This window comes from Rattus rattus, chromosome 9 (assembly GCF_011064425.1).
Source record: "Rattus rattus isolate New Zealand chromosome 9, Rrattus_CSIRO_v1, whole genome shotgun sequence".
Taxonomy (NCBI): domain Eukaryota; kingdom Metazoa; phylum Chordata; class Mammalia; order Rodentia; family Muridae; genus Rattus; species Rattus rattus.
Window position 1 is genome coordinate 85,186,235 of NC_046162.1, and position 27,566 is coordinate 85,213,800.

At 42.6% G+C, this 27,566-nt stretch overlaps 1 protein-coding gene across 9 annotated transcripts in view; it reads right to left on the minus strand.

Moving 5' to 3' along the window:
• Bcas3 (BCAS3 microtubule associated cell migration factor) overlaps positions 1-27,566 on the minus strand; it is a 451,135-nt gene that overhangs the window by 267,932 nt on the left and 155,637 nt on the right. For 5 of the 9 annotated variants that reach the window (XM_032912989.1, XM_032912991.1, XM_032912985.1 and 2 more), the window contains exons 16-17: positions 13,641-13,791; positions 1,784-1,828 (exon numbers count right to left, since the gene is read on the minus strand). In XM_032912989.1, the coding sequence (XP_032768880.1) occupies positions 1,784-1,828; positions 13,641-13,791 (196 nt within the window). The remainder of the gene's footprint in view (positions 1-1,783; positions 1,829-13,640; positions 13,792-27,566) is intronic. The other 4 variants (XM_032912992.1, XM_032912993.1, XM_032912987.1 and 1 more) reach the window with 1 other exon arrangement.

Below are 27,566 nucleotides of genomic sequence, written 5' to 3' on the forward strand. Positions count from 1 at the left end.
TCAACCTCAAATCATTTCTGGTTGACAAGTGCTTTTGCTTAAATGTGAGGAACACATAAGCTGTTGGGGGAATGGGCTTTTCTTATTTAACATACAGTTGTCACTCCATCTATAGCTCTATGTCGAAACTTCAATCTTTATTAGCTTGCTAAAACTCTTTGCTTTGTACTCAGAGTGAGGAATTTATCCTCAAATGGAATTTAATTCCACATTTACTAAACAAAGACATTTAATAATATCTTGGATGTGGCATTTAAAGTGCCCTACTCACTCTAAGCCAACAAAACCCACTTATCTCACTAGTGTTGAGAAGAAATCTGGCTCATAAAACGCAAGATCAACTTCAGAGGCCTTGTCTCTGTATACTCTGAATTTGTTAAGAACAGTTTTGTTGATGCTCTTCCAATTACGATGCCGAACCATAAAGGTAACACTATTTAATGGAGATTCATTTTCTATTAACTAGCCCTATGTGGTAATGAAAACTACCATTCCCAGAGCACAGGAACACTGAATGCATTCTGGGAAACTGTAAAAGTCAACTGTAAAAGGCTGGTTTGGTTGTGGAAACAGAAACTTACTACACATGCCTCAAGCTGGACTTGAACTTGCTTTGCTGTCTTACTGCCTCAGCGTCCTCCAAGATGCTGCAATCAGATGCATGTAGCACAAACCAGGGTAAAATACTGCTCAGAATGAGTGAAGCGGGCACAAAGAAGAGGACCAGACAAAAGTTCACACACCTTACATTTCTAGAAACTTCCTTCTGCCTCCTATGTTCTTAAAAGACAAAGATATGTAAGCATGCTTGCATGTGCCTCTGATCACAGACCCTGGGACACTGAGGCAGGAGAACTCTGATTTATACAGGAGTTCTAGCAAAGCAGGACTATGTAATGAGACCCTGTCTAGAGGGAAAGCACATGATAGACTGTTAAGAAGCATTTTTTTCAGACAGCCCAAGCTCTGGAAGAGTCAGTCCTCACAGCAGTTACTAGTTAGTGAGTGGCTACTATGAACACTGTCATGGACAGCAATGCATTTATACATTACATTTCATTACATATATAAGGAAAACAAGAAACAGAAAGTTCTAGGTATCTGAGATCACAGTGCTCATTAACATAGAAGCTGTTATGTAGGGCAAGACAGCTCTATTCTAGAACCCAGACTCATAATTATTAAAGCATTCAATATCAGATGCTTAACCTACTCTAATTGGTATCCTCAAATGAAACTCTGAAATGCACTGTCTTTTCTATAGTTGCCATGCCTTATGATGACTGTCCAATATGGTTCAACAGACCGTCATGGAGGTCTTTGTCAAGACACGCATTCCATTACCTCGCAGTTTCTTAAATCCCTAATCTATTCAAACAGAGTCCTTTGTAATCAAATAAAATATACTGCAACTTTGCTCTCAAAACCCTTGCATTTAAAAACAAACTTCATACTCTAGTATCAACCAGTACAGGTAAGGAACTTCCTATTAAACACTCTCGACCTGGGGCTAGATATGCTGTATTACTCACCAGCATGGTGAGAGAATTCTTCTGCCTTCTTTAAAACAAAAACAAACAAAATAAATCTGATTTTTGTTTTGACTCAAGTAAGACCAAAGAAACTGTTCTTAAAGGTTAAAATATCAATATTCACGTCTATTTGTCTGGCAACTTGGTGCAACTATCTGTGATCAGCTCATGCAACTGCAAACAGACTATAAACAGTTACTTCTGAGAGAACATCAAGTGAATTAGGCATGCGGGACTGAACAGGGACTCACCATGGAGCTTTTATGGAAAAACACCCCGCTCCAAAGAGATAAGGCCTTGGTAGAAAAGGGGGAAAATGCACAAAAAATTAGAGGAAAACTCATTCAACATTAGTAAATACATGTATATCGTACTATTATAGAATATGATTAAAAAACGCAAATTAATAATCATTTGCAATTCTGCCACATATGCTGTGATAGAACCAATAAATATATGAGGTATAGAAACAAGGCCCTTAGTTTTCATACAAATGTGGATTTGATTTTTTTTTCTATTTCTCCCCCTTTTCCGGAGCACCCCTGAAGCACTTCTAATTTAAAATAAAGTTCATGGCTGAAGCCCTTAGACACAAAGTACACATTAAATGGGAAAATCAGATGGAGAAGAACAAGTACTATATGTGACACAAAGTATCCAGTGTCAGCCGAAGACACCACACTGTGACATGACAATGTGCCCCCAGCGGCTGTGTCTCAGCCACACATTCTCAAGATGCTTACATCAGCAGTGAGCTGAGCTGCTTGTTATTCTGTGGGTCACTAGCAAAAATGATGAAACGATTTCTAACTCCTGTCACATTCCAGAAAATTACTACATGAGGATAGCCCCCTCTACCTGCCTGCAAGTGGCTATGGTAGACAACATGTTTGGGGATACAAAGTCAGAATTCACTGATACATATATTTCTGCTTAAAATTTCCAGTTACTTAAGACATGCTATGCACAAATAGGACTTGGTGATTTAATTATATTCATAAAAATTTTACTATGGCATCTGACATTTGGAAGACACAAGAAATTGAAGGGGAACACATATTTGTCATGGTTGTTTCCTTTTTCAATATTGGAGCCTGGAACATTAAGAAGAAACATAATCCTGCTAATTAGCATTAATTTCCAAACAAACAGAGTACATTCCAGAACAAATTAAAGATTGAGCAAAATGTTCTCATAACAGTGAGCATGATTCTGGAATTCAAAATGCAACAGAAACAAAGATACACTAAGAGACATGGGCAGTTACTGGAGGGGAGGACAGACAGGAGAGTGAACAGCAGGAGAAAGGTGGGGGAGAAGGGGGGGAAGGGAGGGTAGAGAGGGAGGGGCACGCTACCCTATCAGCACTCTGGCAGGATTTAAAGGTTTAGTTAATTAATCACAGCACTCAGGAGGCAGAGGCAGGTGTAACTCTGTGGGACCTCATCTACAGAGTTACATAGAAAAACAAAAAAACAAAACAAAACAAAAAAAGATTTCTTTACTGTTGACCGAAGCAGGAAGATTAACGAGTGGCCCTCCATCAATTTCCTATGTGACCCACAGAACATTAGCATTTAGCTGCATAAAACCATCACTGAAAGACCAAGTGAATGAATGTAGTCTGAAAGACAATTTACCATTTTCTCAGCATTTCATGAACATAATGTTGGGGCTTTGCTACAGTGCACAGTGATTTAACATTTCAGATAGGGATAGGGAGTCTATGTTGCTGAGTCAGTGACTGGAGCTCAACCCTCTTCTCCACTATATGCTGCTGAAAGAAAAACTCTGGTCCCATCCTGATTTCAAGACTTACTAATATTAGCACTCATGTGTCACAAGAGCTCACTCTGTGCTTTGAAAAGCAGTTGTATAGTCTCATGTCTGCAAAGAATAGGGACCCCATGCATCAATGAACAAAAAACAAGAGGGAAAAGCCATTTCTAAATGCCAGAAATACTTTGGAAATGAAGTGAATTTTGTTGGCAGACAGTACTCACCTTTCATTTCAATTATTATAAGAAGAACGCTTCAAATATTCTTATACTGGTAGAAATGCTGGCACCTAAAACAGTCTCATGCTGCCCTTGTGTGCACAGTGCAGAGCCTCTGGGCGGCCCTCCAACTAGGCTCAAGTTTCACCATACTGCTGAACTGAATATTGACAGGCACGCTGAACACGAATATTCACAGATACACTGCAAAGTGAAGAACTTGAAACTTTGTTTTGAAACTGTCTACTCATTCCTCTATCCCTCAAGACTTCTCCAAGCATCAAAACAACAACAACAACCAACCAACAAACAAAAATGGAACAAAATCTGTCTGTTCCCGACATTTAGAGTTTTACGTTTCCTGATTTATAAAACATATTCCATCACAAAAAGTGATGAGTAAACTTCAAAACAAACAAACCAGCCCCCTTGATCTCTTCCTGGGAAGTTATGCCATGTTTCCAGGGTCTCCAGTCATATGCTCGCCCACCATGCAATGACACCAGATGAGCAGGCCCTTGGTCAGCAGAGGTACAGTCCTCTCCAGACCACAGAGCCCCTGCACAGTGTGGCCCTGCTGCTGTAGTTGAAAGAGACCCTGGCCAACAGCTCCACTGAAAGGAGGAGCTGGGCTGGAGACAGGGTGAGAACCTGGTCTGGCATGTAGACCTGGCATGCGTCTGATTCACATTTGCCCACTCCCTGTCCAGTCTGGCAAAGTGGACCTGTGCCACACATGTGTGAAAGCTCTCCGGACTCCACAGCACAGACTCACATCACTGCTGACGGAGGGCAGTGCCAGCTGCTCTTTTGAAACGCTGCTGCCTAGTCTTTCTTCAGGAGCCAAAGGATGAAAACATGAAGTCACAAGGTCCGGGCCAATGACCCAGCTGTCCTCACCTGCGACCCTCCGCACACACCCGCCTCTGAGAGCCCACAGCTGTGGCTTCCACTGGGGTGAGTGAGTGTGAGTGGGAGTGTTGGGTGAATAAAGAGGCTGTATTCAGCAGTGAGCTCGGAGCACTAGAGATGGCTCTGAAGAGTTCAGCCTTAACAATCCCACCACAGAAAGCAGGCTCCATGTCATACATATGTTTCTATGGGTCTGAATTCCAACTGACAAACATAAAGGAAAAACAACTACTCAATGAATGGAAAACCCAGCAGTGGTTACTAAAGAATTATACTCCTTCAGAGACTAATATAAAATTACCTACTAATTCTCAAGAGAATTCTCAGACTCTCACAAAATGGTAATGAACAGTACTTTAAAGAGAGGCTGGAGGGATTGCTCAGTGGTTAGAGCACTGCTGTTCTTCCTGGGGACTTCAGTTCAGGGCGAAGCACTCACAGTGGCTCAGAGCCACTGGTACTCCAGTTCCAAGAGTCTAATTTGAACACACTCATGGTCCCAGTGGTAAAAGGTAACTATTAAGATTTGATGAATTAATCAACAGGTTCTAGCAGAGCCCTTCAGGGACTGGCTTTCTATGCTTCCTAGACTGGTTTCAAGTGTGTGATCCTTCTGCCACAACTTCCTCAGTCCTGGGATAACACAGCGCATTACCATCCTGCCCAAGCCCAGGTGTCCCTCTCCAGAGCTAAAGCAGCCACTGGAATTTACAAGATGAACCTAGGCACATGCTGGATCCATCACGTTAGTCTTTAGCTGATCAAGTTCTGGGATCAATTGAAGAAGCAGGGATCACAATGATGAGATAATCATCACATAGCGATGAAAGGTGAACAGGAAGGAAAAGGCTCTAAAACACCACGCACAATACTTAAGTGAGATGGAGTTAAAGCCTCTACTGCCTCTGTGTATCTTCTCGTAAGTATTTGATGTGACCAAATACTTCCCCTGCAAATTAGCCCCAACTTTTAATTTGTTCATTAATCGAATTTTAACTGCTCCCTAGCAGACAGGTCTATGGCATTGGTGGTTTTCAATCTGCAGATCTATAGGACAAGCTGAAGCCGAAACAGACAGCTGACTAATTTGAGACATATTTGGCATGCCAATTTAAATTACAAACTCAAGATGTAAAAGATTTTCATTAGAAAAACATAGATAATGTTGAAGTTCTTCCATATGCAACAGAAGAGAGACTAACACAGCATAAATAATGTCAAACTTCTGTCGACTGCTATGCCTGCTGACTTTCAATATGGTATATAGTAGACTTCTTTCAAATAAGAAACCCCTAGATTTACAGCAAAATGCAATAAACTATCATATGGTTTAAGTACTCTACTTATTTGGCACAAAAACTAGAAACTGAAACTATGGTAAATACATTACACATGTAGACAAAGCACACACACGCAAATGAACACACACGCTATTATTTTATATCTGGAACCAAACATGCAGAGCCTAATTAAACGAACCAAAGGCTACAGAAGACAATGGCAGAGGGTGGCAAGTCTCCATGAGCTACGGTACACAGGGACTATTGACAGCTCTTCTGTTCTTACTTATCTGAACTTGGCCTGTAGGTCGGTCAAGGTGAGCTGAGTTGAACTGAATTAAAACAAGGAATGGACGCTTTCATTGACTATATGAAAATGACATTTACTATAACAACAGGAACTAATGGTAACCTGTCTTACAAAGATCAGCTTCAGATTTTCAAATAAATGCTATTAAGCCCTTCGATGTATGTGAGAAGCACACGCCTGAGTGTGGCCCGGAGGGCTCCACAGTGAGTCAGGCTTGCGTGAGGCAGTGAGGCAGTGAGATCAAGAGCCTACATCACTCGCTGGAATTCTTGTCACATGAGAAAACTTACTTAGGACACAGATAGTTAGCACAAGTGCAACACGAGAAGCCAGGCTACACAATGCCCATTCTATTTTACAAGGACATGGCCAGAGGTGCAGGTACTCATGAAGCAATGAATACATGTGAAGGTGGGGGAGCAGAGACTAGAACGCTAGGAAAAAGTCCTATTTCTGGTCACGTCCAACAGGGTACAACCAGCTAAGAGCAAGGAACAACTTCCTTATCATCCTTATAGCCTTTGTTCCCATGAAACTGTTCAACTTCATTCTAGCATTTTCTGTTCTCCTCTTATGTCCACAAAATTTCCCTATATCATCTTAGACCTAAAAAAAATTAAGATAGAATGAAAACACATTAATTATTACTCAGCATTTAGTTTTTTTCTCATTTGATACAACTGAAGCAAATGGCCGAGAAATGCCGCCATACATTTGATCCACAAAAACCTAATCTCCAAAAGACAATGCCTAATGCTGATTCCCAGTTAATGGAGAAGAATTCTTCCCCCTCCCTCCCATGCTCCCTCTCATCCTTCCTTACTTCTTTGTGGTGCATAGAACCACTGAACACAGAGCCTCACGCATGCAAGGAAAAGGCTATTCCACTGAGTTAAAGGTTGTCTTCCTTATTTATCTCTGTGAAAACATGACGGTGGTAAGGGGTTTTCCAGTACGCCTGCATTAGAGCAACAGAAAATGGACTCTGTTTGCACGCATGCTCTCTGAAGCCAAATAACTCCCAGCCTTCCTTTGCCTTCATCCAAGCTCAGCGTCAGAGCTAAGCAGCAGCTGTTGCCATCTGAGGCTATCTGTCCTCCAAGAGATGCTTCGAGGTATTCGACAGGAAGGTGTAAATACAGCTGTCTTCTGCCATTTGTAGTTATACTGGCCTCATGTGTACAGAGGAGTGAGACAGATGGTCCCCAACACTGCACAGGCTTTCAGGGACAGAGATTTGCAAAAATAAAAGGGCAGATGTTACGCGTGGTAAGGACCTATTTTGTACCCTGAAGAGTTAGCTGAGGTTTGTATGTCAAACTTGGATGTCTGAACTCTTGAGTCCTAGGCATCTTCATAATTCCGCAACAATAGTCTAGCACTTGGCTATCTCATGCCTTTACAGAGAATGCCAACACAGCTCCAGGAAACAACTAGATAACAGTCCCTGGTACATCTGAAAGGCACGGCCCTTACAGGTCTGCAAGAGGGGAGCTGTGTGGTCTTTCTAAATCCCCATGGGAGTTACCAGGAAAAGCACCAGGAAAGGCGTAACTCAGCACTTTAGGAAGAAAGAGACCTGGGAAAGAAAAACTCTGTGTGCTTACTACATTGGTTACCGTCAGGAGAAAAACCAAAGTCCTCAGTAAATCAAACAAAATGGAGTAGAAATAATTAAGGGTAAATAGCTAGCTGCAGTGTTGAGGGTTAGTCACAGTTTGGAAAATGTTTCAATAGAATAAATAAATGCGGTCTGTGCACGCTAGCTGTATAAAATCTGAGGGATGGAACTGTTATCTGGCAGTGACTTCCAAACAGCCTGTGACAAACTGAGCAACTGTACGCTCAAGTTTTCCATTCATTGGTGGAGCTGGGACTGAACTGAGGCCTCACACACGCTAGGAAAGACACCCAGGCTTTCCTCGTATCTCATCTTGGCTGGCTTTGAACCTGAGATCCTCCACCTGGGATTAAGATAAGGAGTCTGCACCACCAAGCCCAGACAGAAAATATATTCTTATGAAGCAAACATTGATCCTGACAAGGCAAAATATGCATTTTAATGAATTCTTTTCATTTTAAAACAAAAATTAAAAATCACACTCAGAAAACTATCCACAAATAGGCGGCTGGCATGCAGTAAAAGAATTTAAAAACGACAGCAGCGCTTTGAGTGCAGTCAACACTCCAGACAGTGGCATAAAGAAGTAGCGCTGGTGAAGGCTGGGGGGGGAGGGGGGGGCGGTTCCTAGGACCCAAGTCAGACACTGTAATTCCAGCTCAGGGGATCTGATTCCAAAGGCACCCACGCACACTCAACACTCATGTGCACCCACACACAGATACATATGGTATTTTTAAAAAGTAGACATTTGTAATATCAGAACTCAGTACTGAGGTGGCAATATTCCAAGTTCAAGACCAGTATCAGATAATTAACAAGACCAGCGCTGTGAACTAAAATTAGATAGATAGATAGATAGACAGACAGACAGACAGACAGACAGACAGACAGGGTCAGATATAGACTACAATCGAGGTGTCTATCAGTTACTATGCCAGCTGTAAGTATCAGGAAATTAAGGGCAACCTGTGCTAACGCAGAGCGCTGCTACAGAAGTAAACAACTCATTACAGACAGCAATTGTTTGTAATTATTAAGATAACAAATAAGAATTCCCCTGAAAGCACCCCCACCAGTTGTGCACTGCACCCCATACCCAGCCAGGAACTGGAAACAACCTAGATGTCCTTCAACCAAAGAAGGATAAAAACAATGGGTACATTTACACGATGAGATACCACTCAGCTATTAAAAACAATGACATCAGGGAATTTGCAGGCAAATAGATGAAACTAAAAAAGATCATCGTGTGTAAGGTAACCCAGACCCAGAAAGACAAACATGGTAGGTGCTAAGTACAAGATAACCATGCTACAATCCACTGACCCAAAGGAGCTAAGTAACAAGGAGGGCCTGAGAGAAGACAGCTGGATCTCACTGAGAAGGAAAAATAGAACAGAGCTCAGGAGTGGGTGGAGCAAGGGGACTGGGTAGGGGAGGAGATGAGGAGAAGAAGAGGAGCAATCGAGTAGGGGCAAGAAGGAGGGAGAGGGCACTGAGAGAAAATTCTTGGGGGACGAATCTAGGGGGACAAGCTAGAGGCCTAGAACAATGGAAACACCCAGGACCATGGTGAGGTGACCCTAGCTCAGAGGATATGGAACCTGAAATGGCTGTCTCCTGTAACCAAAGCAAGACTTCCAATAGAGGAATTGGGATACCAACCCAACCACAAAACCTGTGACCCTGCCTACAAGATCTGCAGGCACAGAACGTGAGGGAACAGTCAACCAGTGACTAGCCATGCCATGAGAGGGAGCCTACTCCTGACACTGTTAATGATACTCTGCTATACTCGCACACAGGAACCTAACATAACTGTCATCAGAGAGGCTTCACCCAGCAACTGAGGAAAACGGATACAGAGGCAAACACTAGGGAGAGCTTGAGGATTCCTGTGGAAGAAAAGGGTGCTGGAAGGAGCCAGAAACATTTAAGGACTCCATGAGAAAACCTAGAGAATCATCTAACCTGGGCCCTTAGGGGCCTGCAGAAACTCAACACCCAACCAGAGAGCATGCATAGGACAGATCTATGCCCTCTGGACATACTTAACAGTTGTATAGTTTGGTCTTCTTACAGGTCTAACAGCAGGACAGGGGCTGTCTCTTACTCTGTTGCCTGCCTTTGGATCCTTTCTCCACAGCTGAGCAGCCTTGTCTAGCCTCAACGGAAAAAGTAGCACCTGGTCCTACTGCAACTTGATATGACAGGGCAGGCTGATATGTCTAGGAAGCCTCCCCCTTTCTGAGGCAAAAGGGAGGAGGGGGGAATGAAGGGAAGAAGAGGAGTGTCTCAGTTAAGTTTCTATTGCTGTGAAAAGACACCATGACCATGGCAACTCTTTTTTTTTTTGGTTCTTTTTTTCAGAGCTGGGGACCGAACCCAGGGCCTTGCGCTTCCTAGGCAAGCGCTCTACCACTGAGCTAAATCCCCAACCCCGACCATGGCAACTCTTATAAAGTCAATGTTTAACTGGGGTTTGGTAATAGATTCAGAAGTTCAGTCCATTATTATCAAGGCAAGAGCATGGCACAGTCCAGGCAGGCATGGCACAGGAGGACTGAGACTTCTGCATCTTCATCTGACGGCCAAAGAAGACTGTCTCCTCTGCACTGGGCAGAGCTTCAAAGCCCACCCACAATGACACACTTCCTCCAACAAGGTCACATCTTCTACAAGGCCACACCTCAATAGTGTCATTCCCTGCAACAAGCATATTCAAATCACCACACAGGGGAAGCTGTGATTGAGGCATAAATTAATTAATTAATTATAATGACTACAATTCTTTTGATGATTTCAGTATGGCCAGGCAGCAGAATGCTTCCTCCGAGTTTAAGATGGAGGACAAAGTGGGAGGGGTCATTAACCTGAAATTGATTTTGAATCAGAAAGGCATCATGTTTTCATGCATGAAAAGTGTCAATAATAAATTTAGCATTTTTAACATTGAAAGATTTGGGAATACAAGAATTTTTTTATCAGACTTTGCCAATATTGCTGAAATAGAAACTATGTCAAAACTATTAGAACCAAAGGTTCATTTTGAGACAAGTGTAAAATTCTTTGGCAATAACACCTGAAGACAGCACATTCTGAAAGGAATTTGAAATTCTTTTAAAAATTCATCGGTTTAAAAGAAAATTGATGAAGTTCTGGGCCTGTAGGAAAATTCAAGCACCATACACTTGTGGTAGTCTGAATGAGAAAACTGCCCACCCCCATGCTTAGTCCCCAGTCCCGGGAACTGTTTCAGAAGAATTAGGAAGTGTGCCCTTGTTGGAGTGGGTGTATCTCTGCAGGTTTTAAAAGCACAAGCCAAGCCCACTGTGTCTCTCTCCTTGAAGGTTATGGTGTAAGACTCTAGCTACTTCTACAGCAACATCAAGCCAGTCTGTCTGTTCCACCCTCCCTGCCTGGAGTGCTCAGGAACTAATTCTCTAAATCTGTAAACCAGCCCCAGCTAACTGTTATCTTCTATGAGAGTTGCCTTGGTCATGACTGTCACTTCACAGTGACAGAACGGTGACGGAGGCATATACTAATGTTGGTTTCAAAGCACATAAAATTACTCAAATTCCCAATGCATTCATCCTAAGTATTAATTGAATGTATGAGGGAGCACAGGGCTGGGCTGAACTGAGTGGCAGAATGCTTTGCATCCCAGCATGGAGCCCCTGTGCAGTCTGACACTGCTGGGGAAATAACAAAACAATCATGAGGAGACACGGAGCACGAATGCGCTACAGGCCTGAGATTTTTAAGAAACATTTCTGATAACTTTGTTGTTCTCTTTTGTTTGTTTTCAGGCAGCTTCTCTCTACACAACCCTGGCTGACTAGGAACTCACAAGGATCCTCCGCTTTGGCCTCTCAGTGCTGGGATTAAAGGTGTGCACTATACACCTAGCCCTTTAATATTTTTATTTCTTTTCATAAGGATGGGTGTTATGTCTGAATGTATGTTTGTGTACCACATGAGCACAGTGCCCACAGGAGCCAGAAGAGGTTGCTGGGTACCCCAACTGGAGTTATAAATGACTTTGAGGATCTGGAAATGCAAATGCTCAGTAATAACCCCATGTCCTCCAGAAAAGCAGTCAGTGCTTTTAATCACTGAGCTATCTCTCCAGCCACACCAGTTTTAAAAAGGAAAGGAAATGTAGAATCTTCTAACATCTTCTATACCTGTCACTGTGCTGGCAGAGGGTGGGAGAGCACATGAGTCTCATTAGGGAACTTTCAAATACAGAGAAAAGAAAATGTACATCCCAACACTGCATAAATATGTGCAATTAAATGCTAACATCTGTCCTTGTGTTTAACACATCTGCACCAATCTCATCGCTGTTTAAGAAACTTAGGGGAGAAGAGAGCTAAGTCTCTGTAGTAAATACATTACGTCCTGCACTACTAACAACAACTGGAAGTAAGTCTCCAGACATGAACATCAGATATGCTTGTGTGTCCCCAGGAAGTTCCTGGGTGTCTTCTCAAAATGTACAGTCAAATCAAAGGAACATTTTAAAATATGCTTTCACTGAGATCCAGGAAAAATACAGTTCTACCTAGAATTATATAGTGCTGGAGTGAATAACACAAAGTAACATTGACAAACTACAGCATGTCAAAAATACACTTTAAAGTTGTTGTTCATGGCTAAGAACCATTTTACTTGACACTACACCCAGAGAAGACACTGGTTGAAAGCTTAGGGGAGGAGGAGTCAACTAGTGGAAAGTTAAGGACGAGAACCCTTCAGAATTTGTGACCATCACGGTCAACGTCTCTCAAAGTAACAAAAAGAAAGTAAACACACTACTTAAAATTACATTTCTACTGAACACAAAGAGTTAAATTACATGATGCACAGGTCTAAGAATGCTACAATAAGCTATGATTTGGGAAGTTGGTTTTCAGGATCTTTTTCCCCCTTTTATTCCCCTTAAAACATTATAAACTTAGCCTGCTTCTGTCAGCAGGCCTGCCTTACTCATAAACACCACGTCAACTAGGTTGAGGGCCTGTGTGACAGTGCAATCTGGTACCTGGGAACCGAAATCGGTTTTCTGAGAAAAGTGACTTCTATAAGCACTTTTACATTAGCACTGTATCAACACAGTGGTCAGATAATTTAGTCTGTTTTTTTCATGGGGGAGAACCTAAGGACTATTTGGAGCCAATACAGGGCTTTCTACACACTATTTTAATACATAATTTTAATAAACAATTTGTTCCACATCTAAGACAATTAAATACTGGGATTGTACATTGAGGAAAACCCATAATTTGGCTATAGAAATGACTACAGAGATACAAATTCAATAGCCCAAACTGGAGTCAGTATCACCACATGTGAATATCTAATAATATCAGATATAAATGAGCACTGTATGTAATTCATTTACAGGCCCAAATCCACATACTCCAACAGGTAGAGACCAGCTAAAACGAACACTGAAAAGAATTCAAGAATGCTAGAAGAGTCTTTAAGAGTGTCAGGGAACAATCTTGTACTGGTTTTCAGCTATGTGTAATAGCACATTCTCCACACAAAGTGAGTAGGTAAATCTCATAAACTTCAGTTGTCATCTAGAAAACTTCTTAATGTTTGAATCTGTCAATATGCATTGTGTTGTGGGCAGTATGTTGGCAAGGGCCAATCAGACAATGCCATGCCACAAAACAGAAAGTGTGGCTGCACGGGGGAGTCTGGTTTTCATTAGCCAATACTGGTTTTCACAACTTGTCGTTGCTTTGATTCTTGCTATAGATCCGTGTACTCAGCTCTGTGTGAGCATGCTTGTGTGTGAGCATGTCTGTGTGCATTCTGAACTCAACTAACTTGGCTACCACTGAGTCTCACATGGGCTGGAAATGAAGGACATAATCAAAAACACACAATGAAAAAAAGCACATTCAGTTTCCATCCATCCCACCCTTTACAGTGGCTGTGGAAACAGCATCAAGCTGTAGGCCTTACCCTGTTCGTTTCGTGATGGTCCCCAATGTCATTGGCTGCTTGATTTGTGCAAGAGGCGTCACTACCATCAAGCTGGGGAGGGGAGAAAGCCGGGGGTTGCCAGGGTTGTTGTTGGTAAAGTTATTGTAAGAGTCTTGGCTACTCAGCTTCCCTGCAAACAGAAACAGAAACCAGAGCATCACTGATGGAAGCATCCCTCCCTCTGAAAAGGTTTTTGTTTAAGAAAGAAATCAAGGCTGGCGGGACGGCTAAGTGGGGAAGGGCACTTGCTCCAGAGCCCTGCCAACCCGAGTGGTCTCCAGAGCCCACATGGTAAAAGAAATCAACTTCCTACAAGTTGTCACTGAGTATCTACACAAATGCAAGTGAATTAAAAAAAAACAAACAAACAAGCAAATAAAATGTCAAGGAAAATGATACAAGTACTACAAAACTTCACAGGGCTGGAAGAAGCCACCATTACCGGTCACAGAAGTAACCATAACAATTAGTCTTAGAGATTGCAGATGGATTTTTGGTTTTCACTCGGTTGTGTACATATGCACACAGGTGCAGGCCTGCATGTGTACACATAAAGGTCTATGTCCCGCACCTTCCTTAGGGGTGCGTTACTTCACTCTCTAAGTGGGGTCTTGGACGAAGCCAACACGCTGACTCAGGTAGGTAGGCTGGATGGTGAGCGCTCAGGCATGTTTCAGCCCCAACACTGGGAATCTATCTATGCTACTGGACATGGGTTTTTAATGAGTGCTACAGATCCAAAGGCAGATTTTTACACTTATATACCAGCAATTTTCCAGGTCTCATAGCCCTCCGGATTCTTGTTTCTAAAGGTGGTATGGTTTTTGTTCATCTTTACACAGGCCACTGTTCTGACAAAATTTCACTACTTCACCTTACTATGAGAACTGTAAAAGAAGCTGGTTTGGCTGTTGAGGGGTATTGAGAAGTATGAATAGTTTTCCCTAATCTGTACCACATCTACAGATTCAATGAAAAATGGTGTCAGGAAGAGAATTCCAGAAAGTTCCATGCCTTGAAACTTGAATATACACAGTGCAGTGAGCACCGCCTGAAGACAGTCAGTGGAGTGGGTGCAGACATAGCCTGTGGGAGGCGCCCACAATTCTAGAGTTTCTCTCTACTATAGTTAAACATGACCTGTTTGTGCAGTTAGTCTAAGAGTTCTATGCCTATATCAATCCTCAAACTATGTAGCTCTGAACGACAAGAATGGCATCTTCTAAATCCTACCAGGAAGATAGTGACTTCAAAAGCAGACATGGGCAACAAAATGCTGCAAATCAGGGACACGGGTCCATCTGCTTGTATCACTCCCTTAATTAGTTAATTAGAATTAATTAGTTAAGCTATGCTAGGGCTGATAAGAAACTCAGGCACAACAATTCCTGACTTCCTCCCGCCCCCGTATTAGCAAATTCCAATTTCACAAAAGTAGCAGAAATGGTTCACAGCTTAGCTGTGATACAAAAGGCAGCAGTTACAGTCCAGTCAGGCGATGTTACACATACACAAGAGAGAGCCTTAGAGAAAAGATGCATGAATATTTGTAACACAATAAAGGAGAAGCCTTTTTAACAGTTGAGTCACTCTAAATGACTTATATTCTCAAGGCAATAGAGACAATAGTTGACAATTCATTATCAGATGACTGTGATTATATTGACGAGGATACAACATTACTAACTCACAAGCTAATAAACTTCAGGATCTGTGTATGTATATACATTTATCGCATTTATCGGCTACTAAGCAGGGATCTGATGAGCATCCCAGCCTAAGATAACAATGCATTGTGGGACTCGTCTCCCTCTTATCACAAATCTTACAGCACACACCATGAAGAGAGTACATATGGCAACAATTACTTGGAAATGGGGTCACAGACCACATGGGAGATAGCCTGGGTAGATACAAGGTGGGAGAGAAGGGTAGCTCAGGGCCTGAAGGACATCATAAAAGAAAGAAGTGTGCAGGGATGCCATCGTGGGAGCAAAAGCAGTGTCAAAACACTACTGATGAGTGTAACATGGTGCTGTGGGGAGATAAATGTATTTCCCTTTTAGGATCCCTCTCCATCTATTCCTCCTTCCCTTTCTTCCCACACTATGCATCCTAGGCTGTCTTCTAGCTCAAGGTCCTCCTCCATCAGTCAGCAACCCTAGCACTGCAGTTACAAATGTGTCCTATGTTGCCAGGCCTAGGAGGAACAGTACACACTAACAAGCAAACAGTACAGACCGTGAGCTCAATGAACACTACTGATAAGACATTTGTAAGCTTCGGAATACACCTTAGTGGTAGAGACCTGGCCTGGCACAGAACTCTAGAATAGGAAATAGCGTGGGAGAGAGACAATGTGACCGCCTGGGATGTTCCCAACGCGATGCTTTAGTTGGCCACCATGCAGCAGCTTCACTGTCTTCCCAGAAGACAGAACAGCACAGAAGGGGCTAGCGGTCCTCAGCCTGCTCCTGCTTCCTCAAGCACTATTTGTCCATAGTGTCCTTCTCCTGTACTGTGTTTAAGATGCAGCCTCCATCTGGAACACAGTAGGCAGGGGTGTGTTAAGTTGTGTAGACTTCACATTTGTGTTCATGTTAATGGGGCAGGAGGAGTGGTTGTGTCTGTCTTGTGCAGTACCAGATTTGGCAAGTTATAAACAGATCTCCTTAATAGCATAGCTTAAAGACATTCTACAAAAGCTCAGTAATTCTCTTTTACATAATTACCAAGCAGTATATTAGCAAGAAATCCTATTTATAATATTTATAATAGCTGTTAAAAAATATCTAAAGGCTGGGAATGGAGTAGAACTGGCAGAGAACCGCCTCACATTACCGAAGCCCTAGGCCTGCTTCCATCACCACAGAAGCCAGACATGGCACACAGAACTGTGACCACAGCACTGGAAAAGGAAGTAGGAAGACCAGGAAGTTAGAGATGTTCTTAGCTATGGATTAAGTTCAAAGTTAACCTAGGCTACATAACACTATCAGAAAACATAGACACAAAGATAGAAAAGGAGAGGGAATGGGGGCAGGGAGGGAGGGAGGAAAGGAAGGATAAGAGAAGAAAGGGGAATGAAAGAAAAAACATAAAAAAATAATTTTAGCCAGAGAGAAGAAAGATCTCTTTGGCGGTAGAGCATTTGCCTAGGATGCAATATGCTGGGTAATTTGGAAAAGAAACAAAAAAAATTAGGAAAGATACCTATCTATTCTTTTTTTTTTCCCCAATTCTTTTTTTTTTTTTTAATCAACTTGAGTATTTCTTATTTACATTTCAAATGTTATTCCCTTTCCGGGTTTCCGGGCCAACATCCCCCTAGCCTCTCTCCCTCCCCTTCTTTATGGGTGTTCCCCTCCCCATCCTCCCCCCATTACCGCCCTGCCCCCAACAATCACGTTCAGTAGGGGTTCAGTCTTAGCAATACCTATCTATTCTTGTGGTTTAAAAGATTCATTATCATTAAAATGCCCTGCTTCCCAAAACAAATCTGATGGAATGCCCATTAAATTCCAATGACCTCCTTCTCTGAGCTAGGAAGAGATTTCCAACACTCAGGATCCTTGGAAAACAATGAATGCCCAACAGCTTCCTAAACTAAGCCAACCTAGTGGAAAGCAAAGCAGGGTGTGAAGCCGAGAAAGGTCATCTGGATATCCACATGGCCACAGAGCAACTCACAACCACCTACGCTCTAGAGTCAGATGACCTAACACCCTTCTCTGGCCTCCATGGGCACCGGGCACACACACGGAAACAAACAAATATGCAGGAAAAACACTCATAAAAATGCACATAAAATAGTAAATAAAAGTAAGGCTCTGCTTGGCACCTGTAAACATGCATGACTTTTATATTTTCATGGACTTGGGAGGTAGCTCTGTGCAGAAAGTAGAGACCTCAGTTCAATTCCCCAGAACTATGGAAAAAAATGGTGCGGGTAATGGAAGGGGCTGATAATCTCAGCACAAGGGAAGCAGAGATAGGAAGATTGTTGGAGCACGGCCGTCAGTCATTCTGACCTAACTGCTAGGTTCTAGGCCAATGAGAGACACTCAAAGGAGGTGATGGCCTCCCACACCATCCACCACCCTATGTGCATGAACAAATGAATAAAATTTCAATTAAGAAAGAAGACTATATACATTGCCAAGTGTAACAAGGCGAGCTAGTGATTGGTAGGCTTCTATAGGAAAGCCCCACTGCGAAGGTGGGGAAGCCAATAGTTAGGGAAAAGAAACCCCAGATAGGGAGCACCCCTAGTAACCGCTGGAGACATGAGATTAAATGACTACATCTGCAGAGTAGACACTAACAAGGAAGACAATGTGTCTCTCAACATCCCTGCTTCTCTAACTACACAGTCGGAGGCTGACTGGGATCACAGCCTACGTTCAGTCCTGATCAGAAAGTCCATGGTGGAGGACTAGGGGGAGGGAGGGAGAAGAAAATGAACAGATGATGGGAAAAACATGTTACAACTGACATCTGAGAAACCGCTCAGAGACAAAGAGAAGGAGTAACTGTTATTGTTTTAAAGGACAACCTAAAAAGGGAGATGAAGCACATAAATTTTGCACATACAGGAGTTTCCTTGTCAAATAGAAACTAAAGGATAAAAAGAAAGAACCATGAATGACGGCATCAGCTTAGTAAACAAGGACGCACAGACAAGTTTCAGTAGCAGACACAGGGATCCACAGCTCGAGAGCATTTGCCAACTGAATTAATTCTACTTTCCAGCAGAGGGAGGGGAGAGGAGCTGACCCCCCACAAACCCCCAACAATGGGGAAAAATACAGTTTTTGGAGAGATCTCAAAATACTTCAGTAAAGGCCAAACATGGTAGCAGTTGAAAGGCCCAGACAGGGGTTCAAAACCAACCTAGGCTATGCACTGAACCTTGTCTCAATTAAAAGGGGAGTGGATAAGGGGGCAAGAAAGCAAGGCCATAGATGTGTGCCCTGCTCAGGCTCATGCTGATCTGGACTCCATAACTTTATGAACACATGTGGACACTTCTCTGCAGTAAACCAAGGCTAGCCCTCTTTCTGTGCCACAAGTCTCACAGTGAGTGCAAGCACAAAGGTGTTATCGAGAGTGTAGTGTCTGTGGATTTGGATTCCATCTACCCTCCCTTTCTTTGTGCCAACTCCAGGAAATAGTTTAGGAAAATGGGAAAACAGAAATTGAAGAAGATGGCCCCTGCACAAGTGCTCACATCAGCAAGGCTCCTTTCTGTAGCCTCTCACTCTCATCACAGGAGGAGAACAGACACTGCCTAGTTGCAGCTTCAGGGAGAGACTTCATGAAGCCTTAAGATCTATAAAACACTCCCATTGCGGCTGACACGAGACCTGCAAGTGAAAAACGCTGTGAGAGAGAATGGATATTCTCACAGGATTTCTGGCACAACCAGACAGAGGAAGTCCCAAAAATCCCATGAGAAAATGAGCTGCTCTAAGGCTCCCTCCCAGATTCCAGGCTTAGTCTATACAGATAAACTTGCATAAGCCTTCAGGCTTTTGGGTCTTTATCCAAATCCACCAGAGCTTTGATCCCTTAGAGGGAAACCAGTCTCTATGATAGATGGGCATTTCATTGGGGATCGGGGGGAGAGACCAAATTCCAATAAGATCATTTCTTGACAAAATAAAGCAGAAATTCTGTGAAAGAACAGAAGAATATCATTTAAAAATCTGAATGGAAAAAAAAAAAGCCACAGACAATTCTTATCATGCTGAAAGCTCTGATTCTTCGGTTTGACCTGTTTTCAGTTGTGTTTACTGTCATTGATGTTACTGCCACAGAGTGCTGAAATAGAATAGCTGGCTTCAGGATTCTAGCACTGACTTATTATGCTTATCGGAAACAAATTTCTATCTCTGGAAGGAAAACCACCTCACATGATCTTTCCCGACTCCTGCCACCTGCATATAAAGATGGAAGGCCTGTGCTCGAGACATGGCTCATCCTTCATGCAGACACGAAGTCCCACAGACACGGGTGAGGTGGGCTAGGAACCACATGTTCTCATCCCGGTCTGAAAAAGCATTTCCTCAAACACCGTATACTACAAAGACTCAGAGGCAAATGGATTATGTTGAGGATGAAAATGGACAGAAGGGAAAAAAACAAAACAGTGTGCTTTGTGGCTGCTCTGGAGGAGTGGCGTACCAGGTCAGGTTTGCAGCGCGTCATATTCCCAAACCAGTCATCATTAATGGACTCACTTCCACAGGAAAGAAAAAAAAGCCAAGAGTCTGAAAACTCCGGACAAAAGAAATCCCTGCAGACAAAGTAAAAACAAATTAAAAGACCCATTATAAAACACAGATGCTACAAGGAAAATAAACTTTCCAAGATTTACTGGGCTTTGACAAACTAGGACATTTGTGGAAAAGCCATCAGCAGCAACTCCCAGGTAATGTGGGAGGAAGCTCGGCTCCTTTCTGGTTTATCTTTACCCTCTGTGCAGAAGCTGCCAGGACTGGATTCCCAGCTTCTGGATGCAGGGATGTGAGAACATGTGAACGAGGCAAGCTGCCAAGCACGAGACATTTCTAAGGGAAGCAAGAGCCCGAAAGTGCTGAGCACTTCACATTGTGCTGAAGCCAGAGCTGCTATCAGCACACTGTGTGCATGGACTTCTTCAGGGCAAGTGGATGGAGGCCACGGAGCAAATGAATGAGAGGCCATCCCCTCCTCGATCCTCTTTGCTGCTCAATCACGCCATGAAGCAGGGAAAAGAAAACCACAAAACCTGTACTCAGCAGTTACAGCTCAGAAATCTTCTGTAAGGGGGCGCTCAGAGTGGGAGACAGACGAGAACCCCATTTCCTTACAGGCTAATAGAAGCATGAGATACAGGTGGTCATGAGTGGGAGCCATAGGAAGATTCCTTAAGCAGGAAAAGTTGTGAGAAAGAAAACAGACAACAAACAATGGGGTGTTCGAAGAGTCTTAGGAGGTCCCTGGGACAGCAGTTAGCAGGTCTGCAGCTTTCTGGGGTTTCCTGCGCTCCCTGGACACAGGGCCCTAAGCCACATCAGACATCAGACAGGCTCTATAAAGGGTTACTACAGACATTATCCTTGTCTCAGTAAACCACATGCCTCTCAGTCCAATTGGTCTGTTTCATCAATCTCCACCCACTAAAGGAATCTGCCAGAGTTGAGGGGCTCTGCCTCTCACCCCTTCAAGGTCCCAGGCTGCAGTAACGGCAACTGTATTTGGAAATTAAAATAACAAAGGCACCCTCTAACCCAAGCTCATTGTGGGTTCCTGGTACTCCACAAAAAACAAATCTAAAGAAACACCTTTTCTCCAAATATTTCCTTACCTCCATCCTCCTCCCAACACTCTCCCTGTCTTCAGACAGCACACAAACGTCCTACTGTCCACATTCCCAGAGGGAAGCTGGGTAAGGTCTGAGCCTCTGTGCATTTGCACTGCCCATTTCACACAAAGTCAAAACTGCCAGTCTGCTTTTAATATTCCACCATGGACTTGCTGGGTATAAAACAGCAACATTTACCGAAGAGTTTTAAGTTAATTTTGGAGTTGAAAAGCTGACTTCTTGACTCTGTCCAAAAGAGTACAATAGTAGCTTGTTCTAAAACAATCTCTGAGCAGTGGGGCTCTGCAAAGCCTGCTTAGCTCTCACTTGTGGTCTAATTTAACATTAAAGTATCCTCAACCAACTCTCAACTATTAGTTAATCAAAATCAAATCAAATCCTCTGAAGATGTGTGTGTGTGTGTGTGTGTGTGTGTGTGTGTTTAAAGTACCCAGTGCAAACTGGAATTTCTAGCACATGGGTTGCTGAGTGTTTTTTTTCTGCTCCCTCCCTCCCTTTCTCCCTCCCTCCCCCAGGCCCCAAGCCCTCCTCCTTTCCCTCTCTTAGAGGAAGATGACAACCTTCCCAGCTGCAGCGCCTGGACTCTCCTGCCTGCCTCCTTTCTGACCTTTTCTCAGGCTTGTTCCAGTACAGTCTGCAATCTACTCAGTAGGAAAAGGAAACAGCAGGGCCCTGGTGAGAGACGGCGCCTTTGGACCCAAGGACCAGGCCAGGAACCTCAGCAGGAGAGGCAAGGAAAATGAGCTCTGGACAAGGAAGCTGGACACACTTTAACTGTGCAGACCTAAACAGAGGCGACTATCCAAGGACCAGCCCAGCCGCAGTTCTTACAGCAGAGACTGTTGCTTCCTAGGAAGGCAGCAGATACAGAAAACACTGCAACATTTAAAATCAAGCAAAGACATTGGTGCTTTTTCTAAGAAAACTTCCTGGTGCCACAGTGAGGACTACAGGTACTTATGGGAAGCACTCCATGTTTCTCAGGTGGAGACACTTCTCAATGACATTCTGCTGCTGCACTTAGAATGGCTCAGAACTCACCATCTGGTGCTCCCCAGGATCAAGAAGAATTAAAAGAATACTTCCAAGAGAACTCATATTATGCCATCATGGAGTTGTTTCGAACATATATTTATACATAACACATTATACTTGTGTCAATACGTCAACAGGTCATTCTCTAGCTGTTCTTTCCTGAGTCTTAGAATATCCTCACCTGTTCCTTACTCTTAAAGCAGTGCATGCTATTTTAATGTGTAGAAGCAAGCACTTCCTGGAAGATAAAATGAACATACGGAAAGTCACTATTACAAAGCCTGTATGTACACTAAGTATAATTTATTCCAAAAGGGCAGTTTGTGGCTGAAATGGGGAGTGATGAAGTTGGGAGAAATAAGGCTGAGGAGCTGGGATGGCTACACAGCTCAAGCACAACACAGAGGAAGAAAAAGGGCACAAAAGAGAAAACAGGAGAAATTCTATTGAAGTTTTAAAAAACTAAACAAAATTTAACATTAATGAAAAACTTTTAAAGTAAATGATCTATTTATGATCACACAATCAAAACAAGTTAAAACTCAATGAATAAAACCTGTGGGACATTCATTACCTCAGTTTATTATCTCAGAGCACTCCTACATTTTAGGAACAAAGAAATTTAATAAGATCCAGTGTTCTTAATCCTTGGTAAGCTTTACTAGCTCTGACTCCTTTTTTAACCTGAGATTAGACAACTCATTCAACAAAGGCTGAAATCCCAGAAAATGGTCTATATTTATACGGATACTCATGGAAAAAGTAAGACAGCTGGACAGAGATTGACCATACATCGTCTAAATACTGTGCACACCCTTCCCATGAATATAAAACAAAGAGAAAAGATTTTGAGCCATTTCCCCTAAGATTCACATTCCTGCCCCAAGTTGTAGTTCCAATGTATCACTCTGAGATGAGAGGCTGAGGCAGAATTGCCTGGAAATTGACCAAGCAATGGCTAAGCAGCCAGTACCAGGCCAGCCAGGGCTACACCGCAATAATCCATCTTGAAATAACCATGATAGCACATGGAACGCTGCACTCTGCTCTGAAGCAAGCTCAGATCAAAGGTGAGCTCACGTGACACTCAGACCGGTGCAAGAAAAGCAAGGCAGCATCAGACCTCAGCAACCCTGGGCCGACTCCTCACCTCTCTCTCAATTGACTTGTACCATGATGGCGGAGGAGGCAGACTGACCAAACACTACCTCTTTTACACCAGTACACACATGACCTATAAAGTATCAGGAATTCATTCAGAAACAACGAGCAGCTGCACTGTGCAATAGGAGGAGGCACTGAATTAGCTGCAATCAATAAAGTATTCTTTCTCTTTCTTTATGTAAATAGCAAGTTTGTTTGGACAGTTTCATTAAAATCCTCCTCTCTCTATTACCCAAGTTCAGAGACTGCAGAGAAGTCCCAGCATAAAATCCTATTTAAAAAAAAAAAAAAAAAAGAGTACTAAGTAGCACATGGAAAACTAAAAAAAATGACAATATGAACTTTTTAAACCATTCCTGTCCTTGTAGACGATTACATATTAAAATCAAAAGTTTCACATGGTGACAACACCTGCAATCCTGGTAGTCAGCAAGGAGAGACTGGAGGATCAAAGATTGAGGTCACCCTTGACTACACAGAAAACTTAAGGACATCCTGGGCTACAAGACTCTTTGTTAAAAATAATTTTTTAAAAAGATAAATACATATGTTGAATAACAAATATAACTACAAAATGTAACCAATTTTCCTAATAATAAATAAATTAAAGATTAAAAGTTAAAATGGCAGACTTTCTTCTCCCCACATCCCCCAGGCACTACTGTTCTCTGGCCCTTCACCCCCCTCCACTGCTAACGGAAGCCTTCCTGCTTATTACCCATGACTGTTAAGAATATTTTCTGGCTCTATTTCAGCATCATGACTCAGGTCATGAGAAGTGTCAAAGATGCATTTCCTTCAGATGGGAAAGAGCACCAGATCTCAAGGGCATACAGAGACTGAAGTGTGGTGCAAAAGGGCCGCATCAGCAGTTTCTAACAAAAGGAAGATAAACCCGTTTGTACTCAAAAGTATTTTCATTTCCAGCTTAAAAACAGGTGCTTACATCCACCAGTTAAGAAAAAGAAAACAAACGAACAAACAAACAGGAAACTAATGCTCAATTTTAGTTTCCTAAATAACCAACAATTCCTGAAATCAAACTGTTAGCAAATAAAATTTAAAAATATAAATTTAGCACATTTTAAGAATACAGGAGTTAATTCAAGATCTAGATGGCTAGCTCCAAGTCTGTAAAAGCGCACTCATGAACTAACTCTGTCTAAAGCCCTGTCTATAGACTGCCCTTGAGCACTAGAAGCAGGTGTGGTTCCACGAACGGCCTTGGACATAGCACACCTGCAGGGGAGCAAGCCCGGGTCTCCCTGGGATTTTCAACTGTGAGGTCCTGGATCACTGCAGGAACACCGTATTCATTTATCTAGACTGACACCGGATCTTTTTTCCACATTCATGATTTTTATAAAAGGTGAACCTGTTTCAACCCATGCCATGTCGACGCCAGCGTGAACAACTGTAAATCGTTTGCTACCCTGGATAGATCTTGACACTGAACATGAAAAGCTGGTCTCTTCTGCTGTCACCAGGAGGAGCATGCCCATAGGACTCCTGAAATACTTCTCTCTGGTGCCTCATTGTGGCTTGAAAATTTCTCACCTGCACAAACACTTGAGCCAAAGTGAGCGGCTCTTCCAATGAACCTGAAATCCCTTTCCTTTCCTCGTCGCCTTCCAGCTCCCACGCCATCCACTGTGGAGTGCAGGGAACCATCCTACCTCCCCACTCTCAGTGTACATAACCCTGGCACACTGATGACACTGTTCTTCTTTTTCTCTTGTCTTTAATATTTTAACCATTTTGAGAACTAAAATGACTAACAACAGATTTACAATTCCTGTTCAGATAATTAAACCTCAATACTACTCTGCCTACCACGCTCAACTCTAACTTGGTTGCTTGGGTGTCTTAGTAACTAACAGCACTAAGAGGCAAGTGTCCTGAAAAGTATACTGACTCTCACTGCCTTCTCTACTTTCTTCAGGAAACACTGTTTCCAAGCTTCCTCCTCACGAGTACAAAGAGAACAACCTTCCTGGTTTCCTCTGCGATGAGTTATAGATGGAACATTTTGTTTTTCACATAAACAACTAAAATGTCTGCCTCTGTGATTCCCAGAAATACGTCTAGAACAACAGAACTAGAACAGAATTCCTACTTACTCACAAAGAAGGAAATAAAAGTTTCTCTAAATAAATAAATAAATAAATAAGTTTGTTTTATTCTAAACACTTGACTGAAATATTTTGCCACCTGCAATTATCAAAACCAAACTTAAGAGTTTGTAGTCTTAATCCTGTTTTTGTACCTGAAATGGAAGACAGGCTGAATTAAAATAATTAATCTTTTTGTATTGGCTTCATATATGTGGGTGTTTGTGTGACTGTGTGTATGTGCACCACCTACAATGGCATCAGATTCTTGGGAATGAAGTTACAGTTGTGAGTCAGCATCTAGAGAATAGGAGTTGAACACAAATGTCCTAGAAGACCAGACAGTGCTCGTAACGACTGAGTTGGGGAGGGGCTGGAAAGAAGGCTCAGAAGTCAAGAAAATTAAATAATGAAATAAAAGCAGATTAGTAAGTAATAAAACTAAAGAGTTAAACTTTTTTATGTAGTGGTCAGTTGAGGACTCAAGGACACTGAAGGGAGTGTTTGGTTTCATCACAGCAATGAGGGCCAGGTGCCAGTCTGAGTACAATGTCAGTCAGGACTGAGAAAGAATGATTAAACAACAAAGAAGGAAGAATAAAACAATGGAGATAACAGTTTAAAAAAAAAGAACAAAAACCTGTAAAAATATTAAACAATAGAAAGTACATAAAATAAAAAAGTCTTGATAATAAGAGAAATGTTCAAAGAAAAGTCTCTTTAAGAACACACTGTAGGGGCAAGAATGCAATAGGACGAAGGAAGTGGCAATGGGGAGTAAAAAAGACAAGGAACAGGAGCTCCAGACCCAAGACAGGAGATCCAAATTCATCTCATAGACTTTCTAGAAAGGGGCATAAAAGAAAACAGTAGAGAAAAAAATTATGAGGCGTTGAAAGCAGAGGCCACCGGGAATAGACGGTGCAGCAAGGGAAGGACAGGGCTAATTAATGGTAAGAAGAGAGAGATGGATTAACAGTTCCAACAGGGCCTGGATCATGGCATCCAGTCAACTGCTGGTTTACAAAACAGCAGGGCACACATGCTCCAGGGCAGGAGGGCTGGGACCACAGTGACAGCACTTCTGAAATAGGACGGCTAGGAAGCTTCTTCGCATAGCAGGAGTCACACAGGGACTGGAGATCTACACAAAAGAGCTGTACGTCGATAGTGAAACACAGTCGCATTCCTTGTGAAGAATTTGGAGAATAAGCCACAGAAAACACAACAGAACGAAGAGATGCCACGGCATCTGCCCAGGGTACCCAGACTCAAGCCTTGATTGCAGTAACTGAAAAACTGAGAGCACACTGCCCTCTAGAGGCGCGTCGCATGCCCCACTAAATGATAAAACTTATTGCTCATGATCTGCGAATGCAAATTTGTATTCATAAGCAGAAACAAGCAAAATGAAAGGATTATATTTGCATCGAGTGCTAATTACATTAAATTGGCATTTATTTTATGTTTGCTTGTGGCATTTATTTTATAGGAGTTTAAACATCATAAATATTACAGTATTTAAATTGGGTTTAATGTTATTTTTAAATCATTGTGGTGTGTACAGAACTGTACTTGAACAGGCTTCTGAGGGATTTCGCAGCATACTTTACTTCTCACACACGGCACTAGGGACACCTTCGTTTGGCTAGTGGGAGTGAATGCCTGCTTGTGTGTGTGCATGCCCTTCAGTCCGTCCGTGCACACCTGTAACTAGAAGTCCCGTGCTGCAGTTCTTGTTCTACTGCTCTCCCATCCCCAGGGTCTCTCAAGAGACCCTGGAGCTTTGCAGAGCCAAGACTGGTTATCCAGTCAGCTTGCTCCAGAGATCCTCATGACTACTCCTACTGAGTGCTGGAATTAGAGATGGGCCCTGCAGGACAACCTTGCATTTATGTAGCAAAAAACTACACATTGAGCCGTTTCCTTAGGCACTGTATATGTCCCTCTCCATACTTCTGTGAGCTGTAAACTGCTAGAAAGAATATGAGCTACTACAGCTGCTTTCTTCCTTTGATAGTTTTTCAATTAGTGATTAAAATATAATTTGAAATGGGTTACCACATAGTAGCGGCATAGGCTGGTCCCAAATTCATAACAATCCTCCTGCCTCAGCCTCCAGAGTACTTAATCACCAGCTTGTGTCACCACATCTTAGCTTCCTATGTGGTTTTAATTAGACATCTTGCTATGTGAGGCCACCCTTCTCCAAACATTTGCATAAAG